Consider the following 15,453-nt stretch of genomic DNA (forward strand, 5'->3'; position numbering starts at 1 on the left):
GTGAGCCGAGATCACGCCACTGCACTCCTGCCTGGGCAAAAGATCGAAACTTCATCACAAAAAACAGAAAACAAAAAAAAAAATAAATAAATAAAATAAAAATTAGCTCGATGTGGTAGCAGGCACATGTAATCCCAGCTACTTGAGGGACTGAGGCACATGAATTGCTTGAACCCGGGAGGCAGAGGTTGTAGTAGGCATAGATCATGCCACTGCACTCCAGCCTGGGCGACAGCATGAAACTGTCTCAAAAAAAAAAATTTTTTTTTAAAGAATGATCTGTTAAAAGGTACAAATATAAATGAGACAGAGTCATTCCCTGGTTAAAATCCTTCAATGGCTTCCCATTATAGGAAACATAAAATCCAAACTCCTCCTTCAAATCCAAGAAGCCCTCCATCATCTGACACTGCTTACCCCCCACTGCCCTCCTCCCCCAACCTCCTCCACTGCTCTTCTCTCCTTTGGACTCTAGATTTTAGGCTCCATGGCCTTCTTTCAGCCTTTGAGCTTCAGGCCTCTTCTCGCTGAGATCTCTGCACTCAGATGTCAGTGCAAACACCACCTCCCCAGAGATTTCCTTGACCAGGCAATCTACAGAAGCACAACTCTATTCTTACTCTATCACATCACTCTCTGCTTTATTTCTTCATAGCACTTAATATGATCATATTTTGAATGATCTGTTTTGCTTACTTATCATCTTACACTCCCATATAAAAAATAACTCAGTGAGAGCAGGGACTGTGTCTTTCACTGCTCTCTGTCCACAAGAGACGTGTCTAGAATACAGCAGAAACACATACTGCAGATTCCTTTTAATAAGCTTAGAATCTATTTCGTTTCCCTCATTTCTCTTTAATGTATCACAGATGTCCTCTTAAACAAAAGCATTTAAAACAAGCCTTAGCTGTTACCTAATTCCTGAAAGACCTCAGCTGAGGAACACTCTACTGTTAAAATGGGAATTAATTCCTCTCTATAACAAATGACAAGCTCCAAACAATTTTTCTGCCCCCTAAAAACCTAGCGTGATCATGCCTCACTTGGAAATGTGTTCATTTAAGGTTGTCTAAAATCTGCATTGAAATTAACTGATGGCTTGAGATACAAAAAACAAAAATTGTGGAGGATGTTTCTGCCCCATATTGACTACGGTGAAGACACATGTATTTTTCCCAATTATAAGGTGATTATCCAATTGTATGCTATTCAAATTTAGCTATATGACAGAAAAGATAAATCCTGATGAATCACTCAAGGGAAGATGAGCTGTGATACCTCTGAAATAAATATACTGTTAAGGAATAGCAGCAAAACGTAACAAATCAATCTTCATACATATGCCTTATAGGTTTTTTTTAAATGAGCAAGTGTGTTAGCTACAATTTTCTTTATAGCCTAAGTTGAAGAGGAAGTCAAGATTTAATACAAATAACAAAAAACATTTCCTAGTTCCTCGGTATTTGAGTTCCTGATTTCTTTAAATCCTCTAATTCTTGCTGACATGTCATAAGCAGTTCTCTTATGACCTAAATAAATGTGGAAACAAAACAAAATATTATTCTCTAAAGAAGTCAACTCATATATAGCAGAACCTCAGAAAAACACAACTTGCTATAAAGCAAGGGCCAGCTGCCTGTTTTGTAAACAAAGCTTTCGTGGAACACAGCCATACCCATTTATTTACATATTATTGATGGCTGCTTTCAGGGTACATTGGCAGAGTTGGATGTTTGCCACAGAGACCAGACAAACCATAAAGCCTAAAATATTTACCATCTGGCCCTTTACAATGTTTGCCAATGCCCAGTAGAAAGGGTAAATAGGGTAAAGCTGAAGAAAACTTTAAGGAATCTGCCACTGCACAGACCCAAAGAAGAGCATCAGAAGGGAACTCTGGTGTATGTCTAGACTGAAATATGATTCTTTCCAAACAAACAAATGAAGTGACAAGAAAAAATAAAAACAAACCCAAACTCTGACACGCCTACAGCTTATTCATCAAACCCATCACACGGCACATCTGTATACTCAGAGGATATGCTATGCGTTCATCCTCCCATGACAGGAATCACCTCTTTTTCTTTCTTCTCCTGTCGTTTCTGCTCCTCCTCTTCTCTCTCTTTCCTTTGTTGTTCTTCCCATTGTTCCTTTAACTTTCTCTTTAAAGGGGAAGAAAAAGTAACTTTTTTTCAGATGCTTTTTAAAAACATTTCATATATAGGGCACATAAATGAAAAATTTAAAAAATACTAGTAAACTGGATAAGATCTTTTTTTTTTAAGAAGTTCAAGATAGGCAACTCTTTTTTTTTTTCTTTTGAGATGGAGCTTCGCTCCTGTTGCCCAGGCTGGAGTGCAATGGCACGATATTGGCTCGCTGCAACCTCCCAAGATAGGCAACTCTTCACAAGAGTTATTATGGTGAAGTCATCAGTTTGTTCACTAGTTATGTGATTCCCACTGTACCTCTTGTTCTTCTTGCCGTTTTCTAGCTGCCTCTTCCTTTTCCTTCTTTATTCTGAATTCTTCTTGTGCCTTCTGCTCTCTCAGCAACCACTCTTCATGTAATCTTTGCCTATCCGTATGATGATGTAATCAGATAAAAGAAATGGGCATTAATCCACAAATACACATACACACACACGATAGCAAAATGACACGTTTTGAGACTGATTCAAAAATCATGAAAGTTATTTTCTATAAGGCCATCAAGTGGGGGTAAGAGAACGAGAAGAGTAGAGCTTTTGGAAAAGCACCACGTGTAAGCAACTATCTTCCTAAAGGGTTACAACTTAAAATCCCTCCTACATTTCATAAGTCTACATGGATGTGACATATTTTACAGAAAAAAAGTACACTCTGACTTTCCCTCTAGACTGATCACAGTGACGTTTAGGTGTCAATAAAATGGGCAGCAAGTTTCAAAGCCACATCCACCTTTTCACATTCAGAAAGCATTTCCCTTCCTATTCTAAGCATTTATTTTTATTTATTTATTTATTTTTGAGACAGAGTCTCGCTGTGTTGCCCACGTTGGAGTGCAGTGGCATGATCTAGGCTCACTGCAACCTTGGCCTCTTGGGTTCAAGTGATTCTCCTGACCCCGGCCTCCCAAGTAGCTGGGATTACACGTGCCAGCCACCACGTCTGGCTAATTTTTACATTTTTAGTAGAGATGGGGTTTCGCCACATTGGCCAGGCTGGTCTTGAACTCCTGACCTCAAGTGATCCACCTGCCTCAGCCTCCCAAAGTGCTGGGATTACAGATGTGAGCCACTGCACCTGGCCCCTATTCTGAAAAGTAGCAATTCCATGATGGTAGCATGCTAAAAACCCAGCATCCTCTGCCATAAACCTCTGGACTACGACTCCACACAGTTAAGAGACTCCTGTGGTTTGCCTCCAAACACCTGAACTGCCAAAAGAAGGAAAATAAAAGTACATTATTATCATCTTTTTAAAATAAAGCTACAGGTTTTAAGAAACGAAGTTATAAAATAAATTAGCAAGCGTCAGCCAGGTGTGGATTGCGAGTCCAGGAGTTCAAGACCAGCCTGACCAAAATGGTGAAACCCCCACCTCTACTAAATATACAAAAATTAGCCAGGTATAGTGGCACGTACCTGTAATCTCAGCTACTCGGGTGGCTGAGGCAGAGAATTGCCTGAACCCAGGAGGTTGCAGTGAGCCGAGATCACACCACTGCACTCCAGCCTGGGCGACAGAGTGAGGCTCCACCTCAATCAATCAATCAATAAGCGAGTGTCAAGTCTATTTTTTAAATGACCAATTATAATGAGTGCTATTACCTTAAAGTGGCAAGTGGCTCAGACATCCAATATCATAAGTTTCTAATTTAAAGGTGGGGGGTTCGATTTCCGAAGTCTACTTGCCAATCAGGTGTTTAGGACCCAAAATTCATTTTTCTACTGAATTTATAAAGGGGAAATGAAATATGAGAAATTTTCCTGCATTACTTCACCAGCATTAGTTCAGTAAAGTTTTATGTCTAGTATGGGGACCTAACCACAATTTTAAATAAAATATATTACATTTCCAAATAAAGATTCCAGGAACACATCTTTTAGCCATGGCAGAGGCTGCTACATTGCATATATCAGTGTTCCTATGCCATGTGTGAGGGTACCATATAGATGTTTCCATGTGCACAACTCTGATTTATTAATCTTTTGAAAAACCTAATTGTATATAACTAAACCAAATGGTATATAAATTGAGACCACAAAAAAGTAAAATGTTAAAACTTTAAAATTTAATAACTTGAATATTCATCTGCTTTAAAATAGGACATAATGCCATACAGTATTTTTACATAATTTTCTTGCTTTTCAACAATAATTTAAATGGTATGCAACTCATAAAGAAATAAAGATCAAAGGAGCACAAAGATACATACATGTATGTGATTTAAAAGAAGCATTTCAAATAAATGAAAAAAAATTACTTTCTTATTTCATACCATATATATTGTCTTCATCATAACAGAAACCTATAATAAAAAGAACTAGAGCTATTACAGCACCTCCTATCTGCTGACACTGTTCAACACTATACATCCATCACCTCATTTAATCGTCACAATTCTGTGAGATAGATATTATGATTGATTTTATCTCCATATTAAAGACAAGGAAATAGAAGCTTAGAGAGATTAAGAAATTTGAACACAGTCGGGTGCAGTGGCTCACGCCTGTAATCCCAGCACTTTGGGAGGCCAAGGTGGGCAGATCACAGGTCAGGAATTCAAGGCCAGTCTGGCCAAAACGGTGAAACCCTGTCTCTACTGAAGAAGAAAGAAAGAAAGAAAGAAAGAAAAGAAAGAGAGAAAAGAAAGAGAGAAAGAAAGAGAGAAAGAAAGAGAGAGAGACAGAGAGAAAGAAAGAAAGAAAGAAAGAGAAAGAAAGAGAGAGAGAGAGAGAAAGAAAGAAAAAGAAAGAAAGAAAGAAAGAAAGAAAGAAAGAAAGAAAGAAAGAAAGAAAGAAAGAAAGAAAGAGAGAGAAAGAAAGAAGGAAATTTGAACACAGCTAGTGAGCTGGGACAGATCTGGAACTTGGGTCTGGCTGAATCCAATTCCATGTTCTTCTCAATCACTGCTCCTCTTTTATTTTCATATTTTTGGCATTTTGATAATTCCACCTATTTATGTGCTTAGGGAAACAAAAGGAATCAATTACAAAAAAAGAAGCAACATTTCCAGTGAAAGTACTAAATAGCTGAAGAATGCCTATAAGGTTTTTTCTCCTTTTCAAGTGTACAGCTGAGTGGCACTAAATACATTCAAACTAGTGTGTGCCACATTTTCTTTAAAAACCAAAAACCACCCCATAAAAATATAAAGAGAAAAATTAGCAGAATATTTTCATCATCTTGGAATAGAGGAGACTTTTTCAGCCAGACACCAAAATCAGATATCATGATGAAAGTCAATGACATGAGAATCAAATCACGGTGAGAAATGCAGTAAGCCAAGTTAGGACTGATGATGACAAACGAGTATACATCACACATATAACAAAGGATTAATATCCTTAATCAAGTAATAAAATTGCTTACAAAACAAATTAAGAAGGCTGGGCATGGTGGCTCACACCTGTAATCCCAGCACTTTAGGAAGCCAAGGCAGGCGGATCACAAGGTCAAGAGATCGGGACCATCCTGGCTAACATGATGAAACCCTGTCTCTACTAAAAATACAAAAAAAATTAGCTGGGTGTGGGGCTGTGTGCCTGTAGTCCCAGCTACTCAGGAGGGTGAGGCAGGTGAATCGCTTGAGCTGGGAGGCGGAGATTGCAATGAGTCAAGATCGCGCCACTGCACTCCAGCCTGGCAACAGAGCAATACTCTGTCTCAAAAACAAACAAAAAACATTAAAAAAAAAAAATATGTATCCCAAAAGAGAAAGGTGTGAGGCTTGAGCAATCTACAAATAGGTAATAAAACATAAAAAAAGATACTCTACCTAATTCAGAAATGTGCATTTGAAACAATGAAATATAACTTTTCATTATAGAAGTTTTATAAATTGATAATGCCTAGTATGAGTGAAGGTGTGGGGAGATGGACCCCTATATTCACTGCCAGAGGGGCTGCAAACTGCAAACCAGGAAGCCCTTCTACCTGGCCATCTACATTTTACATGGACTTATGCTTTGATTCCAACAATTTCATTTCTAGTCATTTTCCTAAGGAAATAATTGGACAATTACCAAGGATATATAAGCATGGATGCCTACTGCAACTTTTTTTTTTTTTTTTTGAGACAGAGTCTTGCTCTGTCACCCAGGCTGGAGTGCGGTGGTGCGATCTCGGCTCACTGCAACCTCCGCCCTGTTGGGGGGAAACCCCCCTACAGGAGAGGCAAGGGTCTGAAGCCTCAGCATGTTCTCATATAAACATAGAATTAGAAACCAATTAGAGATATAGTTATATAGTTATTCCTATATATATAATCATAATCACATAGCTATTCATATGTAATCATAAATACATACATCTATATAATCATAGAATCTTTAATCTTACTAATAAGTCTCAGGTCAAGAAGAATGGGACTGAAGTGGCATTGGAAAAGAGGTGACCCTAAGGCAAGATGCTCTAAGTCCTCTGTCATACCCGCTTAAGGGCTGCTGGGGGATGCCTTGGCTGTGTGACAGTGTCAGCGCTGTGAAAGCACCGGCTGTTTAGCCAGCAAGGGAAGGACACGTCCAAGATGGTCGAGACATCTCCTTCCTCTGTGGAGTGAGGAGAAAACTCCGCCTTCCAAGCTCTTGTGGTAAGCTGTCAGAAAGGCCCACAGACATCCAGGGACTTAATTGTCTCTATGTGGTGCTGTGCTTCAGCGGTCATGTTCCATGTCTACTTTCAAGTTCTGCTTCTGCACCTGGTTCCTCTTTTCCTTAGAAGATAAGAATTAGTAATAGTAACATAAATCTTAGTGACCTTGTTATTTCTTGACAAGTATGAAAAAAGTACTGACGCCTTGAGTTCTCTCCTCACCTTGGCATCTTCAAAGTTTTGGCCCCTGTCTCCAAGATAGGTGATTTATCTGACCCTATCACTGACCAGCATTACCTATCCTACCTACCCTTCCCCCTGCTTTGTACTCAATAAAAGTCAGAGTGTCCAGGCACTCGAGGTCACTGCCTGACTCCGTGCTTTGGTTGGCAGTAGATCCCTGGGCCCAAACTCTGTTTTCTCTTTCTTGGTGTCTTGTGTCTTTTATTTTCAGTTTCTTGTCTCCACACCTGTAGAGAGGGGCTCATGGGACCCTGTAGGGCTGGACCCTACACCGACCCCCAGGTTCAAGTGATTCTTCTGCCTCAGCCTCCTGAGTAGCAGGGATTACAGGCGTACACCAACACGCCTAGCTAATTTTTGTATTTTTAGTAGAGACGGGGTTTCACCATCTTGGCCAGACTGATCTTGAACTCCTGACCTCGTGATCCACCCACCTCAGCCTCCCAAAGTTCTGGGATTACAGGCATGAGCCACCGCACCTAGCCGCTCACTGCAACTTTTTACATATGAGTAAAAGACCAATATAACCTGAAAGTCCATCAGTAGAGAGCTATAATTTATGAATGAATAAACTATGACTAGCACATAAATTATGCTACATCTGTGCAGTAGGTACTGTATTGCCTTTTTTTTTTTTTTTTCAGACGGAGTCTCGCTCTGTAGCCCAGGCTGGAGTTCAGTGGCGCAATCTCGGCTCACTGCAACCTCTGCCTCTTGGGTCCCGGTTCAAGCTATTCTCGTGCCTCAGCCTCCCAAGAAGCTGGGATTAAGGCGTGCGCCACCATGCCCAGCTAATTTTTGTATTTTTGGTAGAGATGGGGTTTCACCATGTTGGCCAGGCTGGTCTTGAACTCCTGACCTTGTTATCCACCCGCCTCGGCCTCCCAAAGTGCTGGGATTACAGGCGTGAGCCAGCATACCCAGCCTTGTATTGCCATTGAAACAGTTAATTAGATCCCTGCATCAGGACTGAAATAAATGCACTACATACTTACAAGAGTGTAATTTATAGAAAAACATGTATAAATATCATCCCATTATAGAAAGACACATGTAAAGTACATTTACAGTTCCTTTTTTCTTTCTTAACAGTGGCTATCTTTGGGTGTGTTGCAATTGTTAAAACCCTTTCCCCTTTTACATTTGTTAATTATTTCTTTTTTCTGTTTCAAAACAATTACAAATTAGCAAAAACAGTTAAAAGTACTTCCATTAAAAAAAAATAGCATCTAGTTTTAGCCCATCAACTATAGTTTTAAATAATTTATACAGGGTATTTTATAAGACCTATTTTATACAAGATTTTATACAGAAGACTGGTACTGGTTAGTAAAGGCTGATAATATTCCAATAAAATAACTTCATTCACTTTAAGTGTTTCAATTATCGCTGACCTCTCTCTTTCCAATAGCTTCTCTTCTTCAAGTTGTTGTTCTTCAATAAAAGTGTCCTCCTCCTCCTCCTTCTGTGAGAGTCCTAAAGGAATTTAAATGTTTTATTAAACTGAGCACTACAAATTCTTGGTCAAAAATTTTGGAAAAAAATACATGTAATCGTTAATGTTTAAAATTATGGTATAAATCTTTCTAAAACCTTCTAACAAGAAGGTCTCTAATCACCCTTATTTGGTACAACGCAAGCATCAAAAAGGACAATAATGGTAGTGGATAGCACATTACATCTAACAATTAATCAATGATTCCACAATTATACTTAAAAAGGAAATTAGCTGGGCGTGGTGGCAGGTGCCTGTCACCCAGCTACTCTGGAGGCTGAGGGAGGAGAATCACTTAAAGCCGGGAGACAGAGGTTGCAATGAACCAAGATCATGCCATTGCACCCCAGCCTGGGCAACAAGAGCAAAACTCCATCTCAAAAANAAAAAAAAAAAAAGGTGGTGGGGGTATGGAAAGGAACATCTATCTTTATAGAAGAATGGCAACTAAAAAATGTAGAAAAACTTAAGTGGATAAATCATCACTTTTGCAACCCCCACTGTAAAAATTTAGACAAAGATATTAAAAACATTGAATGAGGCCAGGTGTGGTGGCTCACACCTGTAATCCCAGCACTCTGGGAGGCCGAGGCGGGCGGATCACCTAAGGTTGGGAGTTCAAAACCAGTTTGACCAACATGAAGGAACCCTGTTTCTACTAAAAACACAAAATTAGCTGGCATGGTGGCGCATCCTGTAATCCCAGCTACTAGGGAGGCTGAGGCAGGAGAATCGCTTGAACCCAGGAGGCGGAGGTTGTGGTGAGCCCACACCATGCCATTGCACTCCAGCCTGAGCAACAACAGCAAAACTCCATCTCAAAACACATACATACACACACGCACACACACACACATTGAATGAAAGCTTGCTGGGAAGAGGATATTCACACTATCTCAACATATCACCCCAGAAATGAGGACTAATTACAAAAGAAAAAAAAATGCAGCTTTATAATGGAGCGATCTGAGTGGGTAACACTTTAACCACAGTTAGCATCACCGGGAGTGCAACAGCCTGACATGATAGGTCTCATGATGTATGCAATAAGAAGTTTACAACAGCCGCGCTGTAATCTTTTGTTCTAACGAGCGTTGTCACCTGAAGTTCATCATGGGAAGATAGAATAATCCAGAATGCAGGGCATTCCACAAGATAACCGGCTTGAGTTTCTCAAAACAATCAACCTGGTTTGGGGAAGTCTAAATATGGCCTGTATATCATACCATTGAATTACTGCTCATGTACTCAGGTGCAAGTTTGGCATTGTGGTTCTGTGAGACAATGTCCTTATTTTTAGGAGTTGCAGGCTTAAGAATTTAGGGGTGAGATGCTGCTATCTGCAACTGCCATCCAAAAGGTTCAGAAAAAATGTTCTATATATGTATCTTTTTAAATAAAGAGAGAGAGAGAAAGAAAAAAGAGAGAGAAATGAAAGAAAGAGAGAGAGAGAGGAAGGAAGGAAAAAAGGAAGGAAGGAAGGCAAGCAGGCCGGCCAAATATTAACAACTGGCAAATCTTGCTGAAGGATTCATGGATATTTATTGTGCTATTTTTTTCGACTTTCTGTAGATTAGAACATTTTCCAAATAAAAACATGAAAAAATAACTTTTAATAGAATAGACATTCACATCCTCTTCTATTCAAAATTTGGGGAAAAAAATCAGCGAAAATGGAAGAGAAATGGAATATTGAAATGATCTTAAAGAAATGTAACAGATGTCAGGCTTAAAGAAACAAGAGTCTGTGTTTGTCACAGGCGTTGAGTAGAGTTCTAACTGAAGGCTCATCCAGTCCTAGATAATTACAATAATTTGTCTTAAGTAAGTAAACTTTATTATTTCAGCAACTGGAATTAAAATAGGCAACAAATGTAGAATAAGTTCTCAATCACATAGAATAATATTTAATTGTTCAGATAATTAGACGATCTAATGTACTTAAAGGGCCAAAGAACCTGGCACAGAGGATATGGCCGACTTACCTGCAGAGGTACGCTGATAGATTAGACAGGGCACAGACGCAGCTGACACTCACAAATATCTGTTGACTGACTCACTCAACTCCCATCGCCTTGAAATCAAGCTCATATACTCCACAGAAGTGATTGCTAACAGTTCTGGGTACAGCATTTTCCCGTGTACAATCAGATACATGCAATACATGTAAATACGATACAGTTGACCCTTGAACAATACAGGTTTTAACAGCCTTGGTCTATTTAAATACAGATTTTTTTCAATAAACACACTGTAACATTTAGGGGAGATTTGTAACAATTTGAAAAAAAATAGCAGATAAGTGGCATAGCCTAGAAATACTGAAAAAAATTTAGGAAAAGGTATGTCATGAATGCATAAAATAAATGTACATACTAGCCTATTTTATCATTTGCTATCATAGATACAAATCTATCATAAAAAGTTAATGCAGGACTGTGTACAGTGACTCATGCCTGTAATCCCAGCATTTTGGGAGGCTGAGGCAGGCGGATCACCTGAGGTCAGGAATTCGAGACCAACCTGGCCAACATGGTGAAACCATGTCTCTACTAAAAATCCAAAAATTAGTTGGATGTGGTGGTGCATGCCTGTAATCCCAGCTACTCGGAAGGCTGAGGCAGGAGAGTTGCTTGACAGGCGGAGGTTGCAGTGAGCCAAAATCGTGTACTGCATTACAGCCTAGGCAACAAGAGCAAAACTCTGTTGAAAGAAGAAATAAAATAAAATAAAACAAAGGAAAAGAAAAGAAAGAGAAGGAGGGGAGGGGAGGGGAGGGGAGGGGAGGGGAAGGGAGGGGAGGGGACGGAAGGGAAGAGAAGGGAAGAAAGAAAGAAAAAGAAAATCATTGAGGAGAAAGAATATCTGCAGGAACAGGTTTGTTTTGTTTTGTTTTGAGACGGAGCCTTGCTCTGTTGTCCAGGCTAAAGTGCAGTGACACGATCTTGGCTCACTGCAACTTCTGCCTCCCGGTTCAAGCAATTCTTCTGCCTCAGCCTCTCAAGTAGCTGGGATTACAGATGCATACCACGACGCCTGGCTAATTTTTGTATTTTTAGTAGAGACGGGATCTCACCATGTTGGCCAGGCTGATCTCAAATTCCCGACCTCATGATCTACCTGCCTTGGCCTCCCAAAGTGCTGGGACTACAGGTGTGAGCCACGGCGCCTGGCCTGAACAAGTTTTTGATGGAAATGAAAGTATCCTATTCTAGAAAAATGCCACAAAGGACATTTAGTAGTTAGGAAGAGAAGCAAGTAGCAGGATTTTAAGCAAAAAGACAGGCTAACTCTACTGTTTCATGTAAACATAGTGGAGTTTATGATCAGGACTGCCCTTATCTATAAAGCTGCTAAGCTCCACCCCCAATCCTTGAAGGAAAAGATAAGCACCAGCTGCCTGTCCTTTGGTTGCACAACTAGAAGGGCTGGATAATGGAAATCCTTTTTCTGAATTGGTTCTGCTGATGCTTTGTCCCTGAAGTCAAGACTTCTCAGTAAGGAACTGGCTTTTAAAATTCTTTTAATATTGGACAATGCCCCTGGCCACCCAGAACCCCATGAGTTCAACACTGAAGGCGTCAAAGTGGTCTACTTTCCCCCAAACACAATGTTGCTAGTTCAGCCTCCAGACCAGGGGGTTACAAAAACCTCTAAAGCTCATTACATGTGGTACTCGATAGAAAGGACTGTCAATGATATGGAAGAGAACTCTAACAGAGAGAGCATCAAGAAAGTGTTTAAAGATTATACCTCTGAAGATGTTATTGTTGTCATAGAAAAAGCCATGAAAGGCCAGGTGCAGTGGCTCACGCCTGTAATCCCAGTACTTTGGAAGGCCAAGGCGGGAAGATCACGAGGTCAGGAGTTCGAGACCAGCCTGACCAACATGGTGAAAGCCCATCTCTACTAAAAATACAAAATTAGCTGGGTGTGGTGGTACGCACCTGTAATCCCGGCTACTCAGGAGGCTGAGGCAGGAGAGTTGCTTGAACTCCTGGGAGGCAGAGGTTGCAGTGAGCCGAGATCATGTCACAGCACTACAGCCTAGGGGACAGAGCAAGACTCCATCTCAAAAGAAAAAAAAGGAAAGAAAAAGCCATGAAAATCATCAAGCCGAAAACAAAGTCCTGCTGGAGAAAAAACTGTGTCCAGATATTGTGTATTGCTTCACAGGACTTAAGACAGAGCCAATCAAGGAAATCACGAAAGAGATTGTGGATATTGTGGATATGGAAAAAAAAAGTGCAAGGGAGTTCGGGTGAAGGGTTTCAAGATATAAATCTTGGAGAAATTCAAGAGCTAACAGATACCACACCAAAGTAATTAACAAAAGTCCATTTGATGGGGATGAGTCTTCCAGTGCAAGGTGATGAGGAAGAAAACTTAGGAGAAGCAGTGCCAGAAAACAAACTGACACTAGACAATCTGGCAGAAGTGTCAATCATTCAAGACTGCTTTTGACTTTTTTTATGGAACCATCTAAACTGAAAATGAACACATTAAAACTAAAGCAAATGGTGGAAGAATTGGAACTTTATAGAAACATTCTTAGAGAAATGAAAAAGCAAAAATGTCAGACAGAAATTATAATGTATTTCTGCAAAGTTACACCAAATGTGTCTACCCTCTTGCCTTCTCTTCCACCTCCTCTACCTCTTCTGCCTCTGTCACCCGAGACAGCAAGACCTCTTCTTCCTCCTCAGCCTACTCAACATGAAGACAAGGAGAATGAAGACCTTTATGATGATCCACTTCCATTTAATGAGTGGTAAATATATTTTCTATTCCTCATGATTTTCTTAGTAACATTCTTTTCTCTAGCTTACTTTATTATAAGAATATGGTATATAATACATATATAACATACAAAGTATGTGTTATGGCCGGGCATGGTGGCTCATGCCTGTAATTCCAGCACTTTGGGAGGCCGGGGCGGGCAGATCACAAGGTCAGAAGTTTGAGACCAGCCTGGCCAAGAGACAAGCCTGGCCAATATGGTGAAACCCTGTCTCAAGAAAAAATAAAAAATAAAAAATAATTAGCTGGGCGTGGTGATAGGCGCCTGTAATCCCAGCTACTTGGGGGGCTGAGGCAGGAGAATTGCTTGAACCCGGGAGACAGACGTTACGGTGAGCCAAGATCATGCCATTGCACTCCAGCCTGGGGGACAGAGAGAGACTCCGACTCAAAAAAAATAAAAGTATGTGTTAATCAACTGTTTATGTTATTGGCAAGGTTTACAGTCAACAATAGGTTCTTAATAGTTAAGTTTGGGGGGAGTGAAAAGTTATACACAAATTTTCGACTGTGCGGAGGGCCGCAGTGGTTGGGGGCGGTCAGTGTCCCTAACTCCCACATTGTTCAGGGATCAAATGTATATCCAATGGTATTATACAGGTTGAGCACCCCAAATCCAAAAATTGAAAATATTCTGAGTGCCAACAATTCTCAAAGGAAATGTTCACTGGAGTATTTCGTATTTTGGATTTTTGGATTTGAGATGCTCAATTGGTAAATATAATGCAAACATTTCAGATAAAGGGATACTCAACCTGTACATGTAACTGTACGCACAGAATCATACAGTTTTGCAATTTGCTTTTAATATCTTAATTTCTGAAAAGGTGGCTTGTTTCAGGTTATCTCAAGTAGAACCGGGTGCCAAAGAAACTATCTGTAATTAAGAGCTCACTATTCCAGAAACTTCTACCAATCATTTGCCAAGGCGCTCTCACCATAACACTCAACATTCTAGCCTTCTGGGTAATGTCTGCTCATCCAATATGTGCTACAATAAACAGCAGTGTTCCTGGCTGGTGCAGTGGCTCACACCTGTAATCCCAGCACTTTGAGAAGCCAACACAGGCAGATCACCTGAGGTCAGGAGTTCAAGATCAGTCTGGCCAACAAGGTGAAACCCTGTCTCTACAAAAGTACAAAAATTAGCCAGGCATGATGGCAGGTGCCTGTAATCCCAGTTACTTGGGAGGCTGCGGCAGAAGAATCGCTTGAGCCTGGGAGGTGGAGGCTGCACTGAGCCGAGATCATGCCATTGCACTCCAGTCTGGGCGAGAGAACAAAACTCCATCTCAAAAAAAAAAAAAAAAGAGCAATGTTCCATAGTCTACAGTATTCATGAAGTACCACTAGGCAAAGAATTGTGAGGTGGAGTGGGAAAAACTAGAAGCAGAAGTGCAGAGACAGGTGCTTTGTCTTGGATATGCCGTTAGTTATATAATCTTGACAGACCAGTGACCTGGATACTTTAATGGACGAAACTACCATGGGACACGACTGGCCTGACTCTCCACAGAGGCTCATTCTGAACACACCTTGCTAAGTAAAAAGGGAAAAAAAAAATCAAAACAATACAAATACCAGCTGTTATAGGATTTAGTGCAGGAAACGAAAAAGAGGAAGAAGTTTTTTTTTTTTTTTAAAGTATGTTAGAATAAAACAGTTAAATGAACAAAGTAAAGTAACTGAAAATTTCAAGAGGGGAGAGAGGAAGTACAATAAGGGCCTCAATAACTCCAACCTATCCTATTTTTACTTTTATCCCTGATGCTTTGTTCTACCTCTAGTGGATGAGTTTTTAACTAGTAAGAGAGAAATGCTAACACAGGTTGCAGGTAAACACACTGCTCCTTCCATTCTAAATATCCCAAGTACTAACACTAAAATAATTACTTGGGAACTCCAATGGTAAATAAAACCTCTATGGCTATGTTTCTCAAGCCCTAAGAATCCTAGTTACTTGAGGCCATGGTCTCTGGATTTCAAGAATTATCTAGGATCAACAGATGCTGGAGAGGATGTGGAGAAATAGGAACACTTTTACACTGTTGGTGGGAGTGTAAATTAGTTCAACCATTGTGGAAGACAGTGTGGCGATTCCTCAAGGACCTAGAA

General features: G+C 40.2%; 1 protein-coding gene across 1 annotated transcript in view; it reads right to left on the minus strand.

The window, feature by feature from the left end:
• The window catches only part of ZRSR2 (zinc finger CCCH-type, RNA binding motif and serine/arginine rich 2), a 36,189-nt gene that overhangs the window by 17,067 nt on the left and 3,669 nt on the right, over nt 1–15,453 (minus strand). Inside the window, exons 3-5 of the mRNA XM_017519285.2 lie at nt 8,438–8,519; nt 2,472–2,580; nt 2,079–2,165 (exon numbers count right to left, since the gene is read on the minus strand). Coding sequence (XP_017374774.1) covers nt 2,079–2,165; nt 2,472–2,580; nt 8,438–8,519 — 278 coding nt within the window. The remainder of the gene's footprint in view (nt 1–2,078; nt 2,166–2,471; nt 2,581–8,437; nt 8,520–15,453) is intronic.

This window comes from Cebus imitator, unplaced genomic scaffold (assembly GCF_001604975.1).
Source record: "Cebus imitator isolate Cc_AM_T3 unplaced genomic scaffold, Cebus_imitator-1.0 Scaffold733, whole genome shotgun sequence".
Lineage (NCBI taxonomy): Eukaryota > Metazoa > Chordata > Mammalia > Primates > Cebidae > Cebus > Cebus imitator.